The sequence below is a fragment of the Coenobita brevimanus genome, chromosome 65 (genome assembly GCF_032717465.1).
Source record: "Coenobita brevimanus isolate Jiangsu-jjx chromosome 65, ASM3271746v2, whole genome shotgun sequence".
NCBI classification, from domain to species: Eukaryota; Metazoa; Arthropoda; class Malacostraca; order Decapoda; family Coenobitidae; genus Coenobita; species Coenobita brevimanus.
The window spans coordinates 48,625,255-48,651,262 of record NC_137018.1 but is presented as its reverse complement, the minus strand read 5'-3'; the positions used below and the strand labels follow the sequence as shown (position 1 = coordinate 48,651,262).

The 26,008-nt window shown below is 40.2% G+C and overlaps 1 protein-coding gene across 1 annotated transcript in view; it reads left to right on the top strand.

The window, feature by feature from the left end:
• Spn (protein phosphatase 1 regulatory subunit spinophilin) overlaps positions 1 to 26,008 on the top strand; it is a 159,383-nt gene that overhangs the window by 82,655 nt on the left and 50,720 nt on the right. Inside the window, exons 11-19 of the mRNA XM_080276511.1 lie at positions 1,241 to 1,380; positions 5,819 to 5,974; positions 6,627 to 6,914; positions 9,992 to 10,045; positions 11,506 to 11,713; positions 11,891 to 12,000; positions 12,915 to 13,040; positions 22,848 to 22,952; positions 24,938 to 25,099. Of these exons, the coding sequence (XP_080132637.1) occupies positions 1,241 to 1,380; positions 5,819 to 5,974; positions 6,627 to 6,914; positions 9,992 to 10,045; positions 11,506 to 11,713; positions 11,891 to 12,000; positions 12,915 to 13,040; positions 22,848 to 22,952; positions 24,938 to 25,099 (1,349 nt within the window). The remainder of the gene's footprint in view (positions 1 to 1,240; positions 1,381 to 5,818; positions 5,975 to 6,626; positions 6,915 to 9,991; positions 10,046 to 11,505; positions 11,714 to 11,890; positions 12,001 to 12,914; positions 13,041 to 22,847; positions 22,953 to 24,937; positions 25,100 to 26,008) is intronic.

The window sequence follows — 26,008 nt, the reverse complement described above, 5'->3', positions numbered from 1 at the left end:
TGGCCTGGAATCAGACTCTTAAAGTATTCCAGACTATTCATGCATCCATATCTTTTTTATGGCTTTCGTGAGGGTGAGCACAGATGAAATACCCTGAGAATTTAGGTTCAGTTTCATGTATAACCAAGCATTATCAACTGAAATCAGGTTTGGGCATTTCTCTGGTCATATGAATTTTTTTGTCACATACACTGGAGAACTTTTTTGGACCAATGACACAGAGCACCATCTTGCATATGATGCTACAGCCATGAATATCATAAACTGCACACAAATGCTATTCAGACACCTGCAAATACCAGTCACTCTTCATTGTAACATTCTGTGGGGGGAAATACAAGCTACATCTCCCTATAACATCAGTAAAAGATCCCCAGATCATAAAATGGTGTGGTTATTTCAGTGCTGATGATAATACATGCTGACTTCTTGGACACCTTCCCGTAGCGGGACTCACTTTAACACTCTGGAATGAACTCTCATCACACCACATGATGTACCCACTGCTGTCGTGTTCTTGGGTAATATATATGAGCAAATTCAAGATGAGCCTGTGCATTTTTTCTGGGATCATGGCAGCAGGCCAGTTCATTTCATTTTGCAGATGATATTGAATGATGTGGTGTGAGACATTTGCAGGATATTGGAGTGGTTTCTTTGTTACTGCTGCAGTCATACTAGGGGTTTTGAGTACTTTTCAATCACACAAGACCTTAGAAGTCTTGGGTGGTAGACCATACATTGATTTGATGACAGGAATTGAACAGCTGGCTGACCATTTAATGAAGTTTTCTGTCTGGCAGTTTCTTTAACAGGGACTTCTCTTCATCTAAAGTGAGAATTCTGGCCTTTTCCTCACATGACGTGCTCTTCCCAGGCATTTTGAGGAAGGACTGGAAAAAACTAGGGAAGTCCTTAAATAACACTTTAAAAATCAGGTGGACAGGGCTGGAAACAATGCACATGCACCCTCATGTGATGGGAGCACCATAAGCACTGAAGGCTTTTAGGAAAATACAAAAAAAATTATTCAAAACTTTGGCCCTGTCTCAGAGGGATTTGTGTTGCAAAACTTTTTGCAGTGGGTGAACTTCATTTGCCGAGGCCAAGCAGCCCTCGTGCATGTTGTACACTTTCATGTGTATTATTTGTGTCATTAGGTAGATACCATAGAAAGTTCGTGATGTACACAACCCCCAGTGGTGCTGTCGTGCTCACTGTCATACTCTGTCGTCCCCAGGTGAGAGTGGTCTTGGCCTGAGCATCATTGGTATGGGCGTGGGAGCAGATGCTGGGGTGGAGAAGCTGGGCATATTTGTCAAGACCATCACACCTGGTGGAGCAACACAGCGCGACGGACGCATCCAGGTCAATGATCAGGTCAGTCTGGGTCATGGTTCTGGATTTTGAGAGTTTTTTGTGTTTGTAAGAGAGAAAGAGAGAGTGTTTATATGGCTCAGATTTTTTTTTTCTCTCTCCCCTTTCCCCCCTCCAGTGGTCAGGCCATCAGTTTGTGTGTCTACCAGGCCTCCTGATCTGGATTTGTTCCCACCCAAGGGGGATATTTAAGAGGGTGTAGTAGCATATTCTTGCTTACCCACACCCTGTTGACATTTCTTATTCAGACTGTCATTCACAGATACCCAATCAATCAATCAATCATTTCCTGTGGCACCCTCGGGGATGCATAGGGCCTCGATGAACTCACACCACCACATCCTATCTTGTGCTAACTCCTCAAGATCTCCCCAACACTCATCTCCAGCTTCCCGTCTCATTGTCCTCACCCACGTCTCTTTTGGCCTTCCTCTACCTCTCCTACCAAGTGCCACCCACCCTGGTGTACCTCGTACTATTCCCTGTCTCCTATACACATGTCCTAGCCACTTCCATCGTGAGAACCTAACATATTCATCGACCGGCTGCACTCCCGTTATTTCTCTAATTCTACTATTTGGTATCCTTTCCCACCACTTAACTCCTAATATTCTTCTAAGTGCTTTTCTTTCAAACACCAAGAATTTATTTTCCATAGTCACTGTGCTGTACCAAGACTCGTGTCCATAAATTAAGATACTCCTAACCATTACCTTATAGAGTTTGATTTTTGTATGCACAGAAAAATTGTTATTATTCCAAATATTTTTAAGCATTCCCATTGCCTGATTAGTCTTCTTTAACCTTTCCTCGAATTCAAAGTTCAAAGAACCATCCTTGGCTAAATAAGTACAGTACTCCCGCATTTTTTGCGGATTTTTTGTCTACGGTTTTGCCCTCTCGCGGATTTTCTTAGCATTAATAAGTTCAACTAAAATATCCTTGAATATACAGAAAACAAAAAATTTGAAATTCCCGCAGCTTCCAATCGTAGCACGGTAAACTCACGCCACCCTCTGTAGTCTGTCCCTTTCCCGCGGCCCCTTTGCCAGTGTTACCATATCTAGCATAATTTTATACTTTTAGCATAATTTTGATCAAATATTCGAGTCTGGAATATTTTTTAGCATATTAGAAATTTTAGAATCATTCTAGCATAATATAGAATGGAATGGAATATTTTTGGAATAATTTTATAAAAGCTACAAATCAGAGAGAGAGAGAGAGAGAGAGACGAATAAGGTAAGAAGATGTTTGAATAGTTGGTTACTTTCAGTTTGGGCTTGGTTGGGTTGGATTAGGTTAGGTTAGGTTAGGTTAGGTTGGATTAGGTTAGGTTAGGTTTTAGGTTCGGTTTGGTTCAGTTAGGTTAGGTTAGGATAAGTTTGAGCTTTGTACTTTACCCATGAAACCTAGGTTTTTCCGATGGATTTTGGTATGATTCATTTGATTTTCAGCTTCATTTCAGTCGGAAATGACCATTTTCTGTGTTTCCCCCCCTCCCTATAACCTCCGATTCCCCAAAGATCCCCCATTATTGCAGGGGGATGGGGGGGTCATATCTCAAAATCTGGTTATTTCTGACGGAAATGATGCTCAAAATCGAATGAATCACATCAAAATCCATCAGAAAAACGTAAGTTTCGTGGGAAAAAGCAGTATGAGCAGAAAACCGATATTTATCCTCTTACTGTATGTAGGTTCATTTTAATATTTTCATAGTAAACAATACATAATTGATATGTTGCACGAATATGTATAGAATTTTATCATTTAGCTTCTAGTTAGCATAATTCATTTTTTACTTGGAACAAATTTGCTCAATCTAGCATAATTTTTTCATTGCCCTAGCATAATTTCGTTGTTTGGATATGGTAACACTGCTCTCTGCCCCGCATTCATCACTCCACGCCTGACTGCCTCACGTGTATGTTATACTTGTAACCGCTGTATGATACGAGCCTCTTGCCTCCCACTTGCTTTCCACATGGCCCCAGGACGTAAGCCAGCCTCACCAAAGGCTAATAATACAATTAGTAAGAACTCCAAAGTGACAAAACGATCAAGAAAAGTTATGACCTTAGCAGAGAAAATTGTGTTACTGGACAAGCTAAGAAACGACCGTGGGAGTGTTTGCTATCACCAGTTAATGCATTTTTTTATTTTGTACTGTTTTGTGAATAAATGTGTAGATAATTGTGTATTACAGTACGGTGTTTACGTTTTTCCTTCATAATGGAGTATGTGCTTTCAATCTTGTAAGAAGGTATTTCGGGATGAGTATGGAGGTTTCGGGACAGTTCGCAGTCACAACAAACACAAAACAATTCGCCTTCATTAATGAAGATAGCTATGGGTGACACTAGAATATAATTCAAAGGCAACTACAGCGAGGAAGAAACAAGTTACTTATTGACTAAAGGAGCAACTAATAAATAATATCCAGAACCTACGCTACTGAACATAGACTTTGCTGGATCCCCCTGAAATATAGTTATTAAAGTATTGATTAATTAATAAGTATATTGATAAAAGTATTGATTAGTATATTTATAGAATGGCGGGGAATCGTCCAGGGTGCGAATTGTTATGAAGGGGAATCGTCCATGTTTTGACGGGGAGTTGTCTGACGGCGAATTGTCTCGCAATCAGTATGGACATGGACTGTGTGATGGGCAGCATGGTGGACACAAGTGTAAGATTCAATTGTTAATAGAGTATTCGCGGAATTGACTTTTCGCGGGGGTTACAAGAACGTAACTACCGCGAAATATGCGGGATTACTGTACCTAAATATTTAAACCTATCAACTTGCTTTACAACCATACCTCCAATTACACATTCCTGTGCATTTTCCATATTCATATTGATTATTTCAGTTTTTCCACAATTAATAACCAAACCCACCTTGCGACCTTCACTCACCAAACAGTCCAACACTCTGCATCTCTTCTGGCCCATCACAAATCAAAACTATATCATCTGCATAATCTAAATCCAAAAGTTTCCTGTTCTCTCCCCAAAGTATACCTGCACCGGTTTCTGTTCCAACGCGTTTCATAATGTAATCAATGACCAATATAAATAGTAAAGGCGATAGAACACCACCTTGAATTACTCCGGACTGACTTCAAACGAATCACTCAGACAACCATCAACCATCACTTTACAAAATGTGTCCTCATGCATGTTCATAATGATCCTCACAAACTCCTCTGGTATTCCATAATGTCTCATGATCTTCCCCATAGTCTCTCTCGAAACGCTATCAAAAGCCTTTTCAAAATCAACAAAACAAAGACTTAACGGTACTCTCATTTCATTAACTTGCTGCATCAAATGCCTAACTATAAAGATCTGATCATTGCAACCACATCCCTTTCTAAAACCAGCCTGTTCATCCCTCAGAATACCCTCAACCACCGGCTCCAACCTATTTAACAACACTCTACTGAAAACTTTCAAAGCTATCAGTGACAAAGAGATTCCCCTCCAATTACCACATTCACTCAGGTCTCCCTTCTTCGGAACTTTAACAATTACACCATTCTTCCAAACTGATGGTAGTAACCCCGTCACCCATATCTTATTGAATAGCTTGGTCAAGATCATTATTAATCTATCCCCCTCCACTTTAAACATTTCCGGAAATAAACCATCCTCCCCTGCAACAATACACAATTTCCTCAAGATCTTTTTATCCTGCTTTCAAAAGCTTTCCACACTTGTAAGTTGGGGCAGGTCACTTCTCCAGTAACAGGAAGTGTTGGTCCATGCCTCCATGGACCTGTTGCCTTTTTGGACCCACAAAACATGACTTGATTGTCTGTAGTTCAGCTGCCTGCCTATGTTAGGTGTGTGGAAGCTGGTTGCTGTAATGTTGTACATAGATGGGGGCACTCATCATCCACTCAATGTAGCGTTGCTCTCGGGTGTCTGTCCTCTCCTCTTCTCCATCCTTCTTTCCTTCCATCCCATTGTGTCTTTCTTTCTTTCATTGTTTCCTCATCCTTCTGCCTACGGGTGACTTTACACTCCCTCTTCTGTCTTTCTTTCCTTCATTCTTTCCTCTTCTTTCTGCCTGTGGGTGATTCTACACTAAGTGACAAGCCAAATGGTTTCCTGTACACCAGAAAACCATTTACTCTGCTGGGTGGTAACCATATAACCAGATTTATGGCACCTGGTGGTTTAGTGGGTAATTAAGGTGCTCCGATCAGATTGAGCCGATGAAGGTTTATATCCATGGGATGGTTGGGATTTATTGCTCACATAATGCCACTCGGATGAGTGAGGCTGGTCACTCTCATCTGATTTGTCAGGACCAACTTGCCTAGCCCTGGGCTCCTGCACTACTCATGGGGCAATGTAGGATTGGATAATGAATGAATGAATGAATGAAATATTTCAAACCTGTTATCCACAGCCCATTTTTCCCTAGATCATTGAGGTTGACGGAAAGAGTCTGGTGGGAGTGACTCAAGTATTCGCAGCATCAGTCCTGAAGAACACGAGTGGTGAGGTTAACTTCCTCATTGGGCGTGAAAAGGACCCAGAGAACAGCGAAGTGGCTCTTCTCATCAAACAGTCACTCCAGGTATGATGGGAAGGTGGAGGGAGAGGGAAGTTGGGAGGAGGAAAGAAAAATGGGAGAGAGAGAGAAGGAAGATGAGAAAGAAAGGGATGGGGGAGAGAGAGAGAATATGGTATTAGAAAACAAGGGGAGAAGGGAAATTATGGAATGGAGAGCGAGAATTGTATTGTGAAAGAAGGGGAGAAGGTAAATTATGGATGAGAGAATGAAAGGGAATGTTGGAAAGGGGGGGATATAAAGAGAAAAGGAATTGAAGAGACGTGTCATAAAAATAGAGAGGAAAGAAAGGAAAAAAGGAAATTAATGGTTACTTGCATTTGAATAAAAAGGAAAGGAATTAAAATCAAACGTCAACAAAGATAATGCAATACCACAAAGAGCATACCAGTAGGTTGGGTACCTACCCTTTAGTGTTTTGAGCTGCAGTAGCTTAGCCTCGAGCTCCAACACCTCACATAAAATGGAACAGATTGATTAATAACTGTCAGTGATGGTATTGTGTTCACTTCCTCAGTAAATAATTAAGAAGTTTAATATTGCACACATCCTTTTTGATGCTTTTGTATTCATTCCCTTGGTAGATAGATAGAGAAATTACAAAGAACACAGTTCTCTGAGATGATGATGGTAACTATTTAACCTGGCCTCCATTAAGGCCGACCGAGAGAGAGAAGAGCGTCGTCGTGCCCTGGGTGGTCCGGACTACGACCCCCATACTGGCCAGGCACTCTTTGACCCACTCTCATCACCCTCTGAAGAGAACTCACGCTCTGAGGATGGCCACCACCTTCCTCACTATCCCCACTACATGGAGGGCACTGGACAGTCACCCCCAACTTCACCTGATGCTGCCTCGCCTACCCCAGAGGTGTTTGACCTTGAGGGTGACACTGACACATCACCAGAGAATGATGTGGCTGCTCTCAAGAAGAAACTAAAGGAGGTAGGTCATAGGTGCTTTTTTCTTACACATCATTTATACATATCTAATGAAATTTATAACCTGGTCAGTATTGTAGTGAATTTTCATCGTCATTATTCTAAACCAGTTTCTCATATTTCAGAGGGTGGGTTGGTAGGATCCTGATACAGGCTTAGGAAAAGAAATCTAGAAGAAATTTAACTGAAGTTATGAAAAAGTGACCAGTGAATATAGCCATACATTCATCAACATTCAAGCTATCAGAACTGTCAGCTGTTAACAACTTAATATACTTTCAGTTCTTAAATTCTACTCTTAATTCATTCTAACCAGATTTTTTACTAGCACTGTGCTACACAGATGTAACTTCTAGGCAAGGACAGTGTATTATTAAATCTTCTGTCGGTTGCTGTTAACTGTTAATAATACTCACTTAAAGGTAAGAGCATCAACTGGTTACAAGTAGTATTTAGCAGCATATACTGTACAGATAGTGGATTTAATGTTAATGTAATTTTGTTTCACAGATATTTCCTGTTGTACTACATATATAGACTGCACAGTAAAAGTTGAATATTTTCATGTTATAAAACACCTACCCAATACAAGATCCTTATTCTGGGGTGTTGTAATTATCATTGATGAACCCTAGTCTGTCTGGCTGAGTGGACCCATCAACCACAGCCAAGCAATTGTCCCTGCAGGGCCATCCTGTGTAGTGTTTCCTTGTGGTTGACTGCCTTGATGCAGTATGGTGCAGGGAAGATTGTGGAGGTTTGATTCCTGGATGGACACTGCATTTGTGGCTTTCCACCCAGTTAACAAGGGCACCATAGTAGGCTTCACTTCACCTTGCGATTTGATTACATTGTTACCACTCAGCATTGTAAATGGTTTCCTGGGGTACAGGAAACCTTTAGACTTGTCACTCATTGTAGAGTAACAAAAAGTGACAGGAAGGAAAGGAAGAAGTAGGAAGAGAGGAGGACAGACGGAAATAGAATAATAAAGGTGAAGGATGAAGTACTGTAGGCAGCTCTACAGCAAGTGAGTGGATGATTGTTACCATCAACTTAGAGGTATAAATACATTCAGGTGGTACAACAGTAAGAAATTAAACTAGAATATGGTAGCAATAGCACCCATAATACCAGTATAACAATAATGGCACAAGTTAATGTATGGTTTCAGTATTTAAAGTGCATAACTAATATCAGTCATATTACCATGCAAGATGTAACTTTATGGCATCTCGTAGTTTGAAGTACAGTATTATTAATATTGTAGTATATCCTTATCTTTGTATCAGTAATGTTGTATTTGGGTATCTCATTGAAAGCTGTACTGTCATGGGCTTAATAGGCTTTTAGGTACCTCTTCCTTAATTTTTTATCTTGGTGTAATGCATACTAGTTATTTATGTTCTTGCAGCAGACTTGTCTGTAAACAAAAGTTGGTCAAACTAACAGTCTGATTTGAGTATTTATCTTTAAGAATATTGTAAAAAATATAATAATTTTGCATAAAAATATGCACTACCATCCATCCATCCAACATCCAATCCTATGTTTCCCCATGAGGAGTGTAGGTGCCCGGGGTTAGGCAAGTTGGTCCTGACATTATTTTAAGATGAGGGTGACCAGCCTCACTCATCTCTGAGTGGCATTACTTGAGCAGTAAACCCCAACCACCCCTTGGAGATAAACCTTCACAGGCTCAGTCCGACTGGAATGCCTTAATTACCCACTAAACCACCAGGTGCCATAATTTGGTTATATGGTTGTCACCCAGCATAGAAAATGGTTTCCTGGTAAGGAAACCATTTGGTTTGTTACTCAGTGTAGAGTCACCCATAGGCAGAAGGAAGAGGAAAGATTGAAGGAAAGAAAGACAGAAGAGAGAGTGTAAAGTCACCCATGAGCAGAAGGAAGAGGAAAGAATGAAGGAAAGACAGAAGAGGAAGGAAAGAAGAGAGGAAAGGGCAGACACCCAAAGCAGCACTACATCGAGTGAGTGGATGATGAGCGCCCCCACCTACCTCTGAAATATTGCTTGAAATCTTCTTTGTAAAAATTAGCAGAGTGATTTTGAAGTAAACCCTAAATTATTGCCTGAAAACAGTTGAATTTTCACACAGTATATCTAATGACACAGCAGCTTGTGAAACTATAATTGCTCAAAAATTTTCTTGTGTGACCACAGCATAGCTTAATAAATTTGTCTGGCTGCAGTAAGAATAACATACAAAAGCTATCAGCACATTTAGAGAAAACACCAAGTGTAGAACAGAGGCTTAGTTTATTCAGTGTTTTACTTATGTTGGCTCCTTCAGGAATAACATATGAGGTTATTCTTGAAGAAGCTATCTTTAGTGAAATGTTGGATAAGCTGGTACCCTGCTCTGTACTTGGTCTTTTCTCAACAAACACTGACAGCCAATGCTGGATTCACAGTCAGGTTATCAGCACACTAAAGGTATTGAAGTTTTTAATTTGAAAGAAGCATTTCATATGCTTACTTCCTAGAGTTTAAGTGAGGAGGGTCTGTACTGCAATTTTGTGTCTGTTGGAAATATGCAATGTACAGTAGTCATTATATGCATAGGCCCTGTTACAGTACTATTTTGAAGGCACCGTAGCATTGCCTTAATGAATTATTGTGTACAGTGTGCCTTAACATTGTCCAGTATGTTATTTATATCTTTTTCACACCTGTTCAGTTTGGTTTTAAAACATGCAAGAGAGTATCAACATACTGTATGCAGATTTTTATGAATGGTAAGGAAGAGGTGTATTGGAGCCCCTAAAGCCCATGAGAAAACAGGGTGTAGTGTATCTGTCAAACGTCCAGCGTAAGCTAAGGTAGTGTGCCTTGATTTTACAGAGCCATTGGTTATTTAGCAGAAAAAATTTACTCATATTATTTTGTGTTCATTGCACAGACACTGTAGCTTTGGCCCAAGAAAGTCGAAGTTGAGCAGATGCTGTTTTATTTCCAAAGTGAACACAGTGTGATTATATGGGTATTAATTTTCCACTGAAGGTTGTGTAGTGGTATACTGTACACTTGCTAGCCCCTAACACCCCTCCCACCCTCAGGTTCAGTACAGGAATGCAGTGGCCGAAGCAGAGGTGGCGAAACTCAAGATGTCGGTAAGTCCAGGCATAGGGTGCTGTGGGAGTGCGGGAACATTTTTCATAGTTTTATTTTGGGAGGTGGGAGAAATGATAAACATGTGATCTGAGAGTCTTAGGTGATGATAGACTTTTGACATCTTTTTTCTTTTTCATAATTTATTTTGTGTTAGGGGTAGGTCATACATAGGAATGAAGACTCCAATAGTTTTAATTTTGTTACTGTTAAAAAGAAAAAAAGGTAAAGATATTTGGTACTAAGGTCATTTTCATTTGTAAGGGAGGTGAGTGTCCTAAAACCAGCCATAAATATAAGAGCTAAAGGTGGAATAGGTAATTATTGGGTATTGGTATGTGGAAATTTAGGCAAGCAGGAATAAACAGAAGGTATGCATTATAGTTGTGTGGAGCAGTTTAAGAGAAGCACTGAAGTGGCATTGACATGATTGAATGTAGGAATGTAGAGTGACAGGAAGGGTGTTTGAAAGTGCGGGAGTGCAAAACCTCATATAATCAGATGCCTTAATCCCTTAAGGGGTGGCCACAAACAAATTGTCTCCATGTCGCCCTGTCACCTGCTATTTCACTGCCCACCCTCCAGCTCACACCTCAGTTTCCTGCTCTCTCTCCCCCCCCCCCTCACTCACATACACTCTTCTTGTTATTTTTCACTCTCCATCCTCTCCACATGGCCAAACCACCTCAGTGTATTTCTCATTATGTCACCCATTTTCATATTCTTTTTTTTTTATTGTCACTTCCCTTTAAATATCTGGAATAAGTAGCCTGTCTTCTGGGAAGCATAAGAAGATTGAATGATTGGTCGGTAGATACTATAAATTGTTTGCTATCAGGTGCATAACAACTACAGAATCACTGGCAAATAAATTTAATTTCCCCGAAGCTGCTACTGTAATTGTGCAGAAAAACTTGTAACAGTTTGGAACATACCCCTTTCATACATTTATTTACTAATTATTAATGCTGGAAGGGAAGACCTTCAGCTTTGTGGCAGAAGAAAGTTGAAGAGTTTATAGGTAAAATTTGATAGGGGAAAAAGTTTGGCTGTGAAAGCAAGAGAAGTGTTTAGAGCCCATTTTACACTTCTGTCATGGTCATCTCCTCTGGGGAAATTTCCAGGAAGAGGAAAGGCTAAAATCATCTGGTGGTGGCAAGAAAAGATGTCATCATACTAAAGGGGTATACTAGCTGTATACCAAATGTGTATTGTTAATACATTACAGGTAGTTTACTGTAAAAGTCAGATATGTGCTGATGCTTCACTTACACTGTTACCACATACTCTTCATGAGTATTTAATTTTCAGGAAGACTGGTCAGCCAGCATTATAGGTCACAGTGGAACTGTAATTGGCAAATTCTGTGGAACTTACAGTGGACTTGGTACCAAATTTTTTGTAAAAATAATGGCAACTTATAAGATATTTACAGAATACAGTATTCATTTGGTTCTTGCAGCTGGCGGAAATGGAGCGTAAGATGGGTGAGGGCTTTGCTGAGGGTCAGGGTCAGCTGCAGGAGGCCATTAGCCGGGCAGCTGAGCTCGACAACCGATTGGCAGCCAAGTCAGCAGAGGCATCCACATACCAGGACATGCTGGAGCAGTCACAAGGACAGTTCATTGTACTGGAGAAAAAATATTACAAGGCCAAGAAGATTATTAAAGGTCAGTTGTAGGAGAGAGAGAGAGAGAGAGTTTTTAATAGTTGAATAATTCCATTTACAGTAAGCATTTTGGTACGATATATATTAGTACAGTTAGCCATCAAAGTTAACAGTTTCTGCATTGAAGGTGTGATGCACCTTAATCCAGAATAATGATGTCAAGGTGTTTGTGTGACAGAATACCAGGGTCGTGAGCGAGACTTCCTGCACCGTGAGGAGTACCATATCACTCAGTTGGAGGACAAGGACTCGCACTACAACGCTCTCGTCAAGGCTCTCAAGGACAGGGTATGAAGCACACTTTGATATTCTTTTCCTTGCCCCAGAATTTTGTAGATGTGAATCCCCCTGGACTGTGTACATCTGGCATCCTCACTGTAACTTCATTTCTTAAGCCCTTCAAATACAGTGATGTCTTATATTTTATTCTTGCTACCATGAAATGTGTGCATTCAGTTTGAAGAGACTTACTGAGCTTGAGAGTTTGATACAGGCAGTCACTACTCTACTACTTATGTGAATGAGATCGTCTGGTGATGGCTTCATTAAAACAAAATGTACATCATGGGATTGAAGGGGTTAAGTACTGTATGTGACATTGGCTGCTATCTTTAATTCGTTTCCTGCCTCTACCTTTTGCTAATCATCATCATCATCCCCATCCTAACCCTTATTCCTACCAAATAATGAAATGAGTTAGGATCCAGAAACAAAGAAAAACATAAAATAAAAATTCAAAGAGAAAATGTGATATAAAAAAATGCAGTATGGCAAGTGAGTTGTAATTTTAAGCTTTGCTGGTTGTGCTGTTAGGTAGTTTGGGCAATTTTTAATTCCCCTTGTAATGTTATGTAAATTAGGCTTATTATATTGCATACAGAATTCTCTGTTTATGCTGTTACTTGTATGTAACATTCATTTGTACATGTCAGTGTTTGCTGTGTACTGTGTCATTCATTCTATTTCTTTACATACTGTATTTCTAGTGCAGGCAGTCTTCATAAGTTAAGGGTGAGATCTGAGGTTTCACAGCCATACAGTTGATGTTTAAAGTTGGGGTTTATTGCTAACAATAGATCTCTGATAAGTTATTTATTGTTGATTTACTTTGTACTTACTTGCTAAAGACAGCATTAAAAAGTTGTCATTTTGAGGATAGTTTAGAACAGTTTAGAAACCCTTATGCTTTACTGTCCCTGCAGGTGATCCAGCTTGAGGCAGAACTGGTGAAGGCACAGAAGAAGGGTGGATTGCCGGTCCAGGTACCTCCAACGGACCCCTCTCACCCCACACACTGGCACCCTCCTGAGCCACACCCTGCTGCCAAGGTGAGCCATGGTGGAAGAAGGAGGTAGAAAGATAGGAAGAGGAGGTAGAGGAAGGGTGTAGAGAAACAGAGGAAGGGGGCAGAGAAGTGGAAGAAGGTAATAAAGGAGTGGAAAATGGAGGCAGAAAGGTAGGAGGAAGGGTGCAGAGAGATAGAAGAAGGAGATAGAGACGTGGAAGAAGGTAATAGAAAGATGGAAGGAAAAGGCAGATAGGCAGGAGGTAGTGAGGTAGGAGAATGAGAGAGGTAGCAGTGAGGGGAGAAGAAATGCAGACAGGGAGGGGAGGGATGCATGGAAATAAAGGTAGATATGGAGAAGTAGAGGAGAGCAGAAGGGGGTTAGAAATCTAAAGGTGAAGATGAGTATGGTTAGGAAAGAGTTCTGGAGGAAAAGGATTTAGAGAAGCAGATGATAGGAAGGAAAGAGACACAGGAGCATGAAGAGGAATATACAGAAAATTGAGGGAGAGTGAAGGTGCCTGGAGGGATAGGAAAGTGCAGGGAAGTTGGAAGAGGTGAAGAACATTGAGTGGCTAGATCTTGAGAAAAAGACAAGAGGGGTTGAGGAGAATGGAGGGAAGGAAATGAAATAAAAAAAAAAAAGAGCAAATGGAGATGGGGGAAGGGATGAGTGGTTGACAGAGGAGGAAGGAAGGAATGAGGCACTGAGAGATGATAGAAGAGTGAAATATGGAGGAGAGATAGTGTTAATTTGAATTAGGACAGACCTGCTTTAGATGTCAGGATGGGACCAAGAAGGTTGTGAGAGTAAAGCAGAGTCAGTTTCTGGTGGGATAGGATGAAGGTAAGAGTGGAAATGATTAGTAAGATAATTTAAAATGCATATTAAATGCTCTATTGGGTAGTTTAGATGGTAATTATGATGTAGTAAATTAAATAGAGGTGGTTATATGTGGAAGATTTGGTACAGTACCTTTTTGAGTTTTTAATAAACCACGGTATTGGTGTATCGGCTTGCAGGAGGTTAATATCACAGCTGGAAGTTTACTATGATAACCAGGTTAGGGTTGGTTGAGTAGTATAGTTTGAGTGAGCTAAGGAGGCTTGTGTGCAGATTCTTGTATTATCACGTAAGTTAACTTACTGAATCCAATGTTGCACATTTTTCTAGTTCATTCTTGCTACCTCCAAATGATTTTACTAACTAGAGGAACCATTTGTAGGGAAAGGGTTGGAAACAGCCTCATTTTTCTCTCAAAGCTGAATAAAATCATTAAAGTAGCAAGGATAAAATAAAATGTCATTGGATTGAAGGGGTTAAATGTCAGACAAGTCACAGTTTAGGTGAGATCAGATGAGGTGTCAGAAATCATTCACAGATGAGGTGTCAGAAATCATTTAGAGGTGGTAATATAGCACATGAAATGAGCACAATGATACAGTATGTAGATTATATTGTTGGCAGGTAGGAGTCACCACAGACTGTGTTTTAGTTAGAGAAACTTTTGGAGCTGTTTCCTTTAAAATCCCTTAGTACTGTATGTCTGTAATTGCACAAAGAGGATGAGAGGTAACTGCACAATAATTGTACCAGCTGTGTAGGCTTTGTTTATACAACTGAGTGAGAAGAGTACCGTATTTAAATCGTCACACTGCCATATGACCAGTTGTAGTACATTGCCACCTGATAGTTAAACCACTGCACTGCCAGGCACCACTTCCTAGTACAGAGCCCCATGAAAGTCCCCCATACCAGCACAAGTAAACACAAGGAGTCACAATAATGTGTGTGTGCGTGTGCGTGTGTGTGCTCATGTACTAGCTGATAGCATTGCATAGTAGCCCGCTGTAGCTGCATTGTGTACACCCTTGACCCATTTTCTTAAGGCTAGTAGCAAGTGTTTTAGTGTATATATTTGCACGATGTTGGATCTGTAGATCAGTGTTATACCTGCAAGTTTTTTAAAGCCTCTGTTTACTAGACCTCTTAATTTTTTTAAAATTCATGGAGTTACGCATTTCTTTTAATAATATTCATTTTGCCCTTATGGTTTGTTTCAGTATTGTGCCGAGAAAATGTTATGTTACATAATTTTTGAACATCACCTGAAGCCCTATGCAAAAGACTTTTTAATTACCTTGGAAGAGAGATTTATGTGAAACCATGATTTCAAAGGGGCATGGTAACAGAGGTTTTACTGTGTTGTTCTAGTAGAGTAGTGTCAGTCTTCCATACGTTGGCAGTATGTCTTGTGTTGCATGCTAGTTGTTCTCTTTGTTTCTTCACTGACTTAAAGGTTTTTCCACTATAACTCTGTCATATCACAGTAAATTTCTTGGCAGTATGTAAGCTTTTCCTGACTGATAAATGTTTCATGAAATATGAGACTCTTCATACTTTCCCAAGCACATCACTGAATCTGTTAGCCCTGTTAGTTTTACACTTTTCTCATCTTTACTACATTTCCTGCCATTTTAGGCAAAGGCATTGTTTTCTAATGGACCGTCTTACCTTGGAGTCAGGACGGATACGTTTGTTGTTAAAGTAAAATCATTGATGTAAACATCCTTAAATACACTTTCATTATTTTATTTCTCTATTACTCTAATTTGCACATTGCAAGATCATGAATAATGATTAGAGTACTGCACAGTATCTTTCTAAGCACAATATGGATGTTTCCTTATTAACTAGTGGTGTTTTGAAATGTTTTTGGTATATTTTTAGAAAACTTGTAGTTTCAATTTTAAAATTTATCAGCCAGATCTTGTATAATTATGATAGCCCCTCTCCCCCCTCTCTCTCTCTCTCTCTCTCTCTCTCTCTCATTTTTTTTTTTTTTTTTTTTTTTTTTTTTTTTTTATAATTGCCTGAAATATTATAAATTGTTTTGTACCAACTTTTCCTGGACAGTTATTAGATAGAACTTTTTATTTCCTTCAAAATTTGCCCGTTGATAGCTGTATTCTAGTAACTGAGGAGTGTTGTAGAGGTGAGATGGTGGTGATGTGTTGTATTTTCCCCTTCACTACAGTGACACATGTGATATTAATGCTACCTCCAGATGATTTTATTAATCTTTGAAGAGAGTTTTTTGTGGTAGGTGGGGGCACTCACCATCCACTCACACGATGTAGTGCTGCTGTCGGGTGTCTGCCGTTTCCTCTCTTCCATCCTTCTTTCCTGCCATCCTCATCTCTCTTTCTTTCCTTCATTCTTTCCTTGTCCTTCTGCCTACGGGTAACTTTACACTCCCTCGTCTGTCTTTCGCTCATTCTTTCCTCTTCCTTCTGCCTGTGGGTGACACTACACTGAGTGACAAGCCAAATGCTTTCCTGTACACCAGGAAACCATTTACTACGCTGGGTGGTAACCATATAACCAAATTTTGGCGCCTGGCGGTTTAGTGGGTAATTATTGCGCTCCAGTCGGATTGTGCCAGTGAAGGTTTATATCCAAGGGATGGTTGGGGTTGATTGCTTATGTAATGCCACTCGGGGATGAGTGAGGCTGGTCACTCTCATCTTAAATGTCGGGACTAACTGCCTAGCCCCAGGCTCCTATGCTCCTCGTGGGGCAGTGTAGGATTGGATGATGGATGGATGGAGAGTTTTTGAACTGGAGGAATTAGATGTAGTCTTTGTTAACTCCTTTACTATCAGAGATCCATCCTAAGTTGAATATAATCAAGAGGTAGGAAAATGACATTGGTTTGAAGGGATTAAGAGAGCCTGAGGGACCAGAGACCAGTATTGTGAGATGCCATATCTGTGCTGTTTTTATCATAGTTGGATGCTTTATACACCAATAGAACTTTTAACATTGTAGTAGGGAGGGATTTCCTTCAGCTGAGTAGCTGTGTCTTGTGGTACCCTGAATAAAATACCCTAGTGAGGCCCTTCTGTCTGAAGGATTAATCCTGCTTATCAACTCATATATACAGTACAGTAGTATCTTGTTCTTTTGTTCCCATTTGGGGTGATAAGAAGATGAAGTAGTGAACTGGACAGAATATTAAATCCTAACCATTTACCTGCCAGGGATTTCCTTCAACAGAACTGATTTCTCATTGTAGCAGTTGTCTTGACTTTAAAATCATAAAACACTGTATATGCGACCAGTGATAGTTAATATTGCCTAACATACAGTAGATGTAACAGTAGGTTTTATTACCATCTGCTTATCATCCAAGCCCAGTTCGTATTCATACTGTCAGAGGTTAACGCAGATTAGAACAAAGCTGTAAGATCTCTTTAAGGGCATTATTCAGAGAAGTAAGGGATCCTCAGATGTAATCTCCTCCCTTCCTCTGTTGTAGGAGGTGTAATTCTGTACCGCATAGGATGTGCCAATAGGCTTAATGACCATACTCCTGTGCTAGTAGAAAACAATGGATTTCCAGGTCCAGCCACTTTCAGTCATCATTTATGACAAGCAGGGAATACATAGATATGATCCCTGTCCTCTGGTCCCAAGGATATTTCATAATGTATGGTTTTATGAAGGGCAGTCTTGAATATTGTGAGGGAGAGGCCTAGAAATTTTATCGTACACTGGGAAATTGTTCATATTATGGTAGGTGGGGGCACTCACCATCCACTCACTCAATGTAGTGCTGCTGTTGGGTGTCTGCTCTTTCCTCTCCTCCATCCTTCTTTTTTTCCATCCTCTTCTATCTTTCTTTCCTTCATTCTTTCCTCTTCCTTCTGCCTGTGGGGACTCTACACTGAGTAACAAGCCAAACTGTTTCCTGTACACCAGGAAACTATTTACTATGCTGGGTGGTAACCATATAACTAAATTTTGGCACCTGGTGGTTTAGTGGGTAATTATGGCACTCCAGTCAGATTGAGCCATTGAAAGTTTATATCAAAGGGGTGGTTGGGGTTTATTGATCACATAATGCCACTCAGGGATAAGTGAAGATGATCACTCTCATCTGAAATGTCAGGACCAATATGCCTAGCCCCAGGCTCCTACGCTCCTCATGGGGCAATGTAGGATTGGATGATGAATGAATGAAGAAAAAAAAGAGATAGTTGGATTTATTTTAATACAACTGAGATTTAGTTAATGTGCAATGCAGAGGATATTGGTAATCCATCAACACCACACACTGGTCGTATTCACTCATATCACCCTTTGGGATTTAAAAAACTACTCTAGAATAGCCTTGATGAAGTTTCCTTGCATTGTGTTTAGGGAATTGCTTAGAATAAGGAACTACAGCACTACCTAGTGTTGATGTTATATTTTTTTCTTTTCTAAAGCATCAGAAAGAGAGAATGAGTTTTATCATATTGCTAGCAACATTTTATCTGGAGTTTAAATTGTCAGAGAATGAAGAGGAACTATCCTTATATATTTCAGTAGCTTAACTCCATCAGGATGATAAAGCCACATTTGTTATATTCTTGATACCTCTGGATGTTTTAATTCAGCTCAGGATGCCCCCCCTCCCACTTTTTAGAAATAATGATAAAAATATAATGGAGCCCCAAAACAACCTCCAGTACAGTAGCCCCTTCATAAGGGTTTTAGTTACCAGTATATCTTTGTGGTAGGTAAGGATGCTCACTGTCTACTCACTTCTTGTAGTGCTGCCATTGAATAACAAAGCAGCAAGCTAAAAGGTTCCCTGTAACTCAGGAAACGATTTACAAGGCTGGGTGGTAATCATACGTTCATCAGATAGGTGCCTGGTGGTCTGTGGTCTAGTGCGATAAAATGCTTCAGCCACATTGGCCCACAAGGGTGTAAATCCGAGGGAAGGTTGTTGTTTTTTTTGCCCACATTATGCCACTTAGAGAACAGTGACTGGCTATTATCCTTAAATGCCTGGACTGATTAGCCTAGCATTGGGTTCCTTTGCTCCTGATGGGGCAGTACAGGATGAGACAGTAGATAGAGATATTATAGTTTTAGACTGAAGTAATTAACTTAGAGAAGATCCCCTTATAATGTCAGTAAATTTTATTACATTCATTAAGCAACTTTGGGTCTGGTTAGTACTTGGATGGGTGACCGCCTGGGAACACCAGATGCTGTTGGCATCCCTACGTCAAGTGGGGTTGGTGGAGGATTAGTGCCCCTCCCTGTAAAACAATTAACTCTAAGCCCTTGGCCACCCCGTCTGGGATACATGGCGTCTGGCAATAAATGAATGAATGAATGAATTTAGCAGTATCATCATCATCATCATCATCTAATCTTGTGTTGCCCCATGAAGAGTATAGGAGCCTGGGGCCAGGCAAGTCGGTCTTGACATTTAAGAAGAGAGTGCCCAGCTTCACTCATCCCGGAGTGGCATTACGTGAGCAGTAAACCTCAATCACCCCTTGGATATAAACCCACACAGGCTCAATCTGGTTGGAGCATCTTAATTACCCACTAAACCACCAGGCACCATAGTTTGGTTGGATGGTTACCACCCAGCATGGTAAGTGGTTTCCTGGTGTACAGGAAACCATTTGGGTTGTCACTCAATGTAGTCACCCATAGACAGAAAGGAAGAGGTAAGAAAGTAGGAAGGAAGAGAGGAAAGGGCAGGCACACGAGAACAGCACTACATCGAGTGAGTGGATGGTGAGTGCCCGGGGGGGGGGGGGATTTTACTGAGGGGGTTGATGGAGATACTGTAGTTTCAAGCTTTTCAGTGTGAAGGGTCTCGCATAAGTTGAGTAAAATTGCCTGATAATAGTAAGGCTGAGAATCAATTGCCAGTGTAGAGGAGAGGTTAAGAGGCCATGTTTTAACCCGTGGCGTCCCGTCGACATGAATTAACGTCCACACGTTTTGTCACTGCCAAACCCGTTGACGTACATAAATGCGAATCAATTGCAAGGTCCCTAATTTGCACAATTTTAAATTTTCGTGAGTGATTTTTGGTACGTATACACGGGACACCTTCCTTTACAAGATGCCAGGCAGGGACAATGCCTTACCCAGCATGACCCCCACCCCCTACCCCCATTGTCTCAGCAATTCACCTGTTACCAGTGACCTGGCCAGTAAAGCCATGTCATGCCACGGTACGAAATTCAGGGCCAGAGTGATTCCCCAATCGATGACAATGTGGAGGACAAACTTTACATAGCATTAGAGGAAGAAACAGTCAGAAATGATGATCAGGTAATGTCCCCCAAAAAAGTCAGGTATGTTGATGTGTTTCATGAGTGAAACAATGCTTATATTGCCTATATTACTGTGTGAAAACCAATATTCTCTCGTACTACATATAAATTCCTACCAAATAAATAAATAAATAAATACCGTTTATGAGTGATGTGGAATGGTTACACTCCCATAGAACTAATTTTCTTTAGAGCCAGCCTGATAGAAAACACAGTAAGGTGAGGAGGTACTGCTACCTGTATTGAGTATTTTAAACCTCAGGTGAGCGATTTCTCTAAGATTTTTCGATGTTTCTCACCAAAAGCGGAGGTTTGAGCCAAAAAAATATTTTTCCAAAAATGGTCGGGATTGGGGAGAGTCAGTGGTGGAAAAGTGGTCGGGATGGGGCAGGTTAAGGGTTTGGTAGTGTTGGCCATGTTGTCTGGGGTAGCTTCCCCCCCCCCCCCTCCCCTGTATAGCTCAAGGGCATCTTTTAGACTGTATTCTTGCAAACTGTCCATGGTTCAAATATACACCTTGAGGGTTTAGTTATGATCTTTATTAACCCCCGTAACTGGTAGAGGATTTTCCAAAGTCTGGATTAAAGCATCTGTTAGAAGCGAGAGTAAAGTAAAAAGATCTCATTGTGTTGAAGTTTTTCAGGAAGTGTTTATGCAGTAGTTGGTTTGTGTAACACAGCAGCATTTGTGTTTCCAGAGGTTATAGTTTGTCCTCTCTAGTTTGGCAGATATTTTTTCATTTTGCACCTAATTTCTCTTAGCTCAGTGATAGTATAAGACAGTGCTGTGGCTTTACATCCTTCTGTAGCAAGTTTTCATGACTAGCACCGTACCCTGGTAATTTTTCATTGCAACTTAGTATAGAAAGTGGAGCGATGGCAGTTTTAAGACAAGTTAATGAAGACAGGGTATAATAGAGTGAGGCTGTGTGTGTCGTAGGGTTAGTCATGTAATGGAGGGTGTTTAGTCACTTGAAGGAATTGTGGTGTGTTGTCAGTGAGTTCAGGAAGTGGTTTTCCTCTTAACATTCTTTAGAGCCTGTAGTTGGTTACTGATAATTATTATTTTCACGAATATGGTGCTTCATGTTTGTCTTTTTTTTTCCCCTGATAAATCAGCTCAAAGTTTTAAATTAATAGCTCCAGTGTGGTTTATTTTATGTAGATTAGAAAAATTATTATTATTATTGCTTGTATTGATATGATGAATTTTTGTTTTCCTCTAACCAGACAAGCGACATATAGCAGTGCAGCTTCACTAACAAGCATTGCCATGATTGTTGTCTTTCACTAACGAATCCTTCCCTCTGTCTCCCTGTCTTTAGTTCGCCATCACATACTAGTTCCCCCTTCCTTCCCTTTCCTATCCTCTCTCTTCCTTGCCTCTCCTCCATTCTTCTCACTTCCTTTCCTTTCATCCCCTTTGCTCTTTTACCCTTTCCTGCTCCTATCCTTTCTTTTCCCTCTACCTTCCCTCTTCCTGAACTTCCTTATTGCCCCAACTTCCATTTTTGCATCATGGTTCTCCATCCTGCCCTCTTTTACTCTTCCTTACATTTTCCCTCTCCTCTCCTTTAGTCTCCTAGTCAACTAATATAATAATATTGTTAAACTACAGGTAATGCTAAAACCTAGATGATCTATTATGATAGTGTAGCTATATAATTTTCTACAGCATTCTATATACAAATGAGCTTTAATTTAGTTATATAGAGTATTTGGCCAGATGCAGTCAAGACTATATACCCATATAGATCATAAATAAGTGAAACAGTCAGTTAATGTAGCTTGTAGTGAGATATAATAAACAGGTACAGTGTATATACATATATATATATATATATATATATATATATATATATGTGTGTATATATATATATATATGTATATATATATATATATATATATATATATATATATATATATGTATATATATATATGTATATATATATATATATATATATATATATATATATATATATATATATATATATGTGTATCTATATATATTTATATATATATATATATATATATATATATATATATATATATATATATGCGTGTGTGTGTGTGTATATATATAGTAGGATAAGGAAATATTCCTAGATAATGAATTACTAAGTTGTGAGTTCTGAAAAACCCTTGAAGTCATTGTACAGTGTATTTGTCCTTGTTCTCACTTGTCCTGTCTGAGCTGCATATTTGAGATGACTTGCCATCACCTCTGTACACCCTAGCTTCACTTTGGCTTAGTTTCCTCTTCATGCTCACTGTACATTTGTTGATATGCACATCATGCACCTCTGACAAGCTTGCATCCCTCTCCCTCCCTCTCCTTCCCTCCCTGCATTCACCCCTGTGTCCCTTCATTGATCCTTGTCCCTTATTTCTATTACCTGACCCCACTTCTCTCCTCGTGCTTATCCTAAACTCCCCTCAACTTCCTCAAATCCATGACTTTCCTTACCTTTATCCAACTTGACGTTCCTCCATACCTTGTCCTGAACTCCCCTCCCCCTCTTCCTCCCCTTCCATATACACATACCACCTCACTCTACCCCCTGTACCTTGCTGTGTCCCATTCTACCCTGTCCTGTCCTGCTTCACCCCACTGTACTCTACCCTGCCCATCCCATCTGGTCCCACCCCACCGTATCCTGCTGTTCCTTGCCCTGCCCCACCCTACACTGTCCTGCCCTGCCCTGCCCTAGCAGCCTCCCCGCAAGCCCAGCCTGTGCCTGCTGGCCTCGGATCTGTCGGACACGGAGACCTCAGACCCAGGCACCAGTGAGGGAAAGGCCAACACCGTGGAGCGCAAGGTGGGTGCTACCTGGACTGGCTCTCAGGTGGGTGGGTCCACATGCAACACTGAACATATTGCAGCTTTATAAACACAGCAACCCAATCTTCTCATATACATCTTGAAATCATTTTATATGTAAAACCTCTCTAAGCATCTCTCATTATTTTATCAAGAATTTGATATAGAAAGCATTTTGAATGAGGTGAATATGCAATGAATAGAAAATTCTTTACATTTTATTCATACGCTTCTGATCACTGTTCCACAACCCGCATTTTTCGTGGCACATGTACCAATAAACTAATATATTTAGCAGACAAAGGCAATTAGTAAACTTAGGTTTTCTGTGTTGTGAATATGAAGTACTTTAATAGCTGAATTATTCCTGCAGACATACTGTATATGTATGCTGTTGTGCCTTCTTAAAGTTTCACATAAGATGGTTTAGGTTTTTGTTGATTATAGTTAAGCTCTGCATTTCACACACTGTTCATTTTTATGTTGTGACTTTTCATTCGTTAAATTTTACATAATCTTTACATGTGATTGGTGTAACTGATAAAAGAGTGCTTGCTAGCAGTGACCAACAAGTATACAGAGGCTGTGGACCCTTGATGTAGAGAAATACAACAGTGTGTTTAACTTTTATGATTTATCAGTTGAGCAAAGTTGTTTAATTTTAGCCTTAACTATTTTAGTACAGTGACATTTTATCAATTTCACTCTCACTGTCCACAGATGGTTTTATATGATGGAGTTATTGAAGGGGTTGGAGAAAGTAATAGCCAACCCCTTCCGTGTGTTTTTCCAGATGAATAAAATTGTGTGGATGTAGCAAGACTATATTGGAAAGTTACCATAAAATGCTGTACAATCATTTGGTTGATACAGTAGTTATTAAAATTCCATTTTAAAAAAAGTTGGTGGTAACTGAGATAATATAAAATACATACATGGAAAATGTTGATCAATATGACTGTGCTCAATACAGCTAGGTGATAAGCCTTGCTTTGAGAGGTTTTACAAACACAGCTATGCCTAGAGCTAATAGTTGTAGTGGTAGAGCTGGTAGTAGTGGTAGCAGTATGGTAGTGGTGGTGGTGGTGGTTGTAGTGGTTACTATGCCTCGCACTACAGTAGTGTCCTGTATATCCCCCTGGTGATGATGGCAGCAATGGTAATGGCAGTGTTTACGTTATGATCAGAGGGCTTAGGTATGATTAGAAATGTACATTATATAACTCTTATTTATGTATGGCATATAATTTATTTGTAAGTACAGTAATAACTTCACTGGTATCATGCTTAGTTTCTTATCATTTAGCATTCAAGAAATGTTGGTAAGTTTAAAGCATTGTTCTCAGGACTGTTTAGCTTGATGTTGAAGTGAGTTAGCTGGTGGTTTGTAACTTTTCAATGCAGTAGCTTTGAGTTACAAGCTTGTGTCTGACGGCTAAGGTGGCTGTGATAATGTGATGTAGCTAAATATTGTGTACATTAACAATCTAGTAATGTACATTGTTGAGGAGTATAATCCTTTGCCCAGTGGTCTGCAATACTAACACGCATAACTGTTCATTATTATGTAACTACACATATTAGCCTTGTATATTTCATTCTGTTTTTAATTTCAGCTTTGTGAGGTGGGATAAGCTCAGTGTCTGAAAGTTAACTGGGTAGTATAACATCATAAATGTTACTGTGATGTTTATTAACTTGAAATATTTTATGTGCATGACAGTGCAATGTTATTAATGTTATATACTATAGTGGATATACCTTCAAGATTTTGAGTGTGATGCTAAACCTGAAAAAGTGAGAGAGAGAGAGAGAAAGCAATAAACTCAGTATTCAGAAAATGTCTAAGCAGAGCCATTGTTAGGATATGTGTAAGTGAAGTAATGTAGTGGTGATTTTGTGTGTGTGTGCACATTAATGCTTGTGCATGAGTGCATGCCAGCATGGAGTCAAGTCTTAACTCCTCCACCATTTGTGGATCAGCTGCCAGTAAAGGAGGAGCTGGATGAAGCTGTGCCACCTCATGAGCTGCTGGATGTGTCTGCCAGTCGCGCCAAGGGTGAGCTGGCAGCAAGGGGTGGGCTGGCCAACAGGCACCTTCCATCACTCAAGAAGACCACCAGCATGAGCAGTGCCAGCAGTCAGGTCAGGAATCACACCCTCATCTTTGCTAACTTAGGAACCAGGTGGGCAGTGGCAAGTCAAAGGAGAGTCACACCTTTATTTGGACATGTTGCAACAGGGTGTCAAGTTGTATCAGATGTGGTATTAGTTCAAGGTGATGGCTATGTTGGATCACACCCTCACACTAGGTCATGTGGGTCAGGGTAGATTATCAGGTCTGGGGAGAGTTTTATTTCAAGGAAATAGTCTCATTCCTTAAATATCCGGACAGAGTAGCTATGCCCCAGGTGCCTACATTCCTGATGGAGCAAAAGAAAATTAATGATGGAAGGATAGATGGTCAAGGTCTACCATATGTGAAATTGAAAGCAGTTTTATATACAAGTGAGGAGTGATCTGTAAGAGGTCAGGGTAATGTTCTGTGGAATCAGGTAACATGACTGACTATTAGAAAAGGCTATAAATCATCAGAGGCAGGAGATTGTCAGAAGGCAATTTTTGTCATCATCATCATCTAATCCTGTGTTGCCACACGAGGAGTGTAGGAGTCCTGGGCCAGTCAAGTTGTTCCTGACATTATTTAGATGAGAGTGACCAGCCTCACTCATCCCTGATTGGCATTATTTGAACAGTAAACTCCAACAACCCCTTGGATATAAACCTGCCCAGGCACAGTCTGATTGGAGTGCCTTAATTACCCTCTAAACCACCAGATGCCATAATCTGGTTATGTGGTCAACCCAGTATAGTAAATGGTTTCCTGGTGTACAGGAATAAATTTGGCTTGTTGCTCAGTATAGTCACCCACAGACAGAAGGAAGAGGAAGGAATGAAGAAAGACAGAAGAGGAAGGAAGGAAGAGAGGAAAGAGCAGTCACCTGAGAGCAGCACTACATCGAGTGGGTAGATGATAAGTGCCGCCAGTTTTAG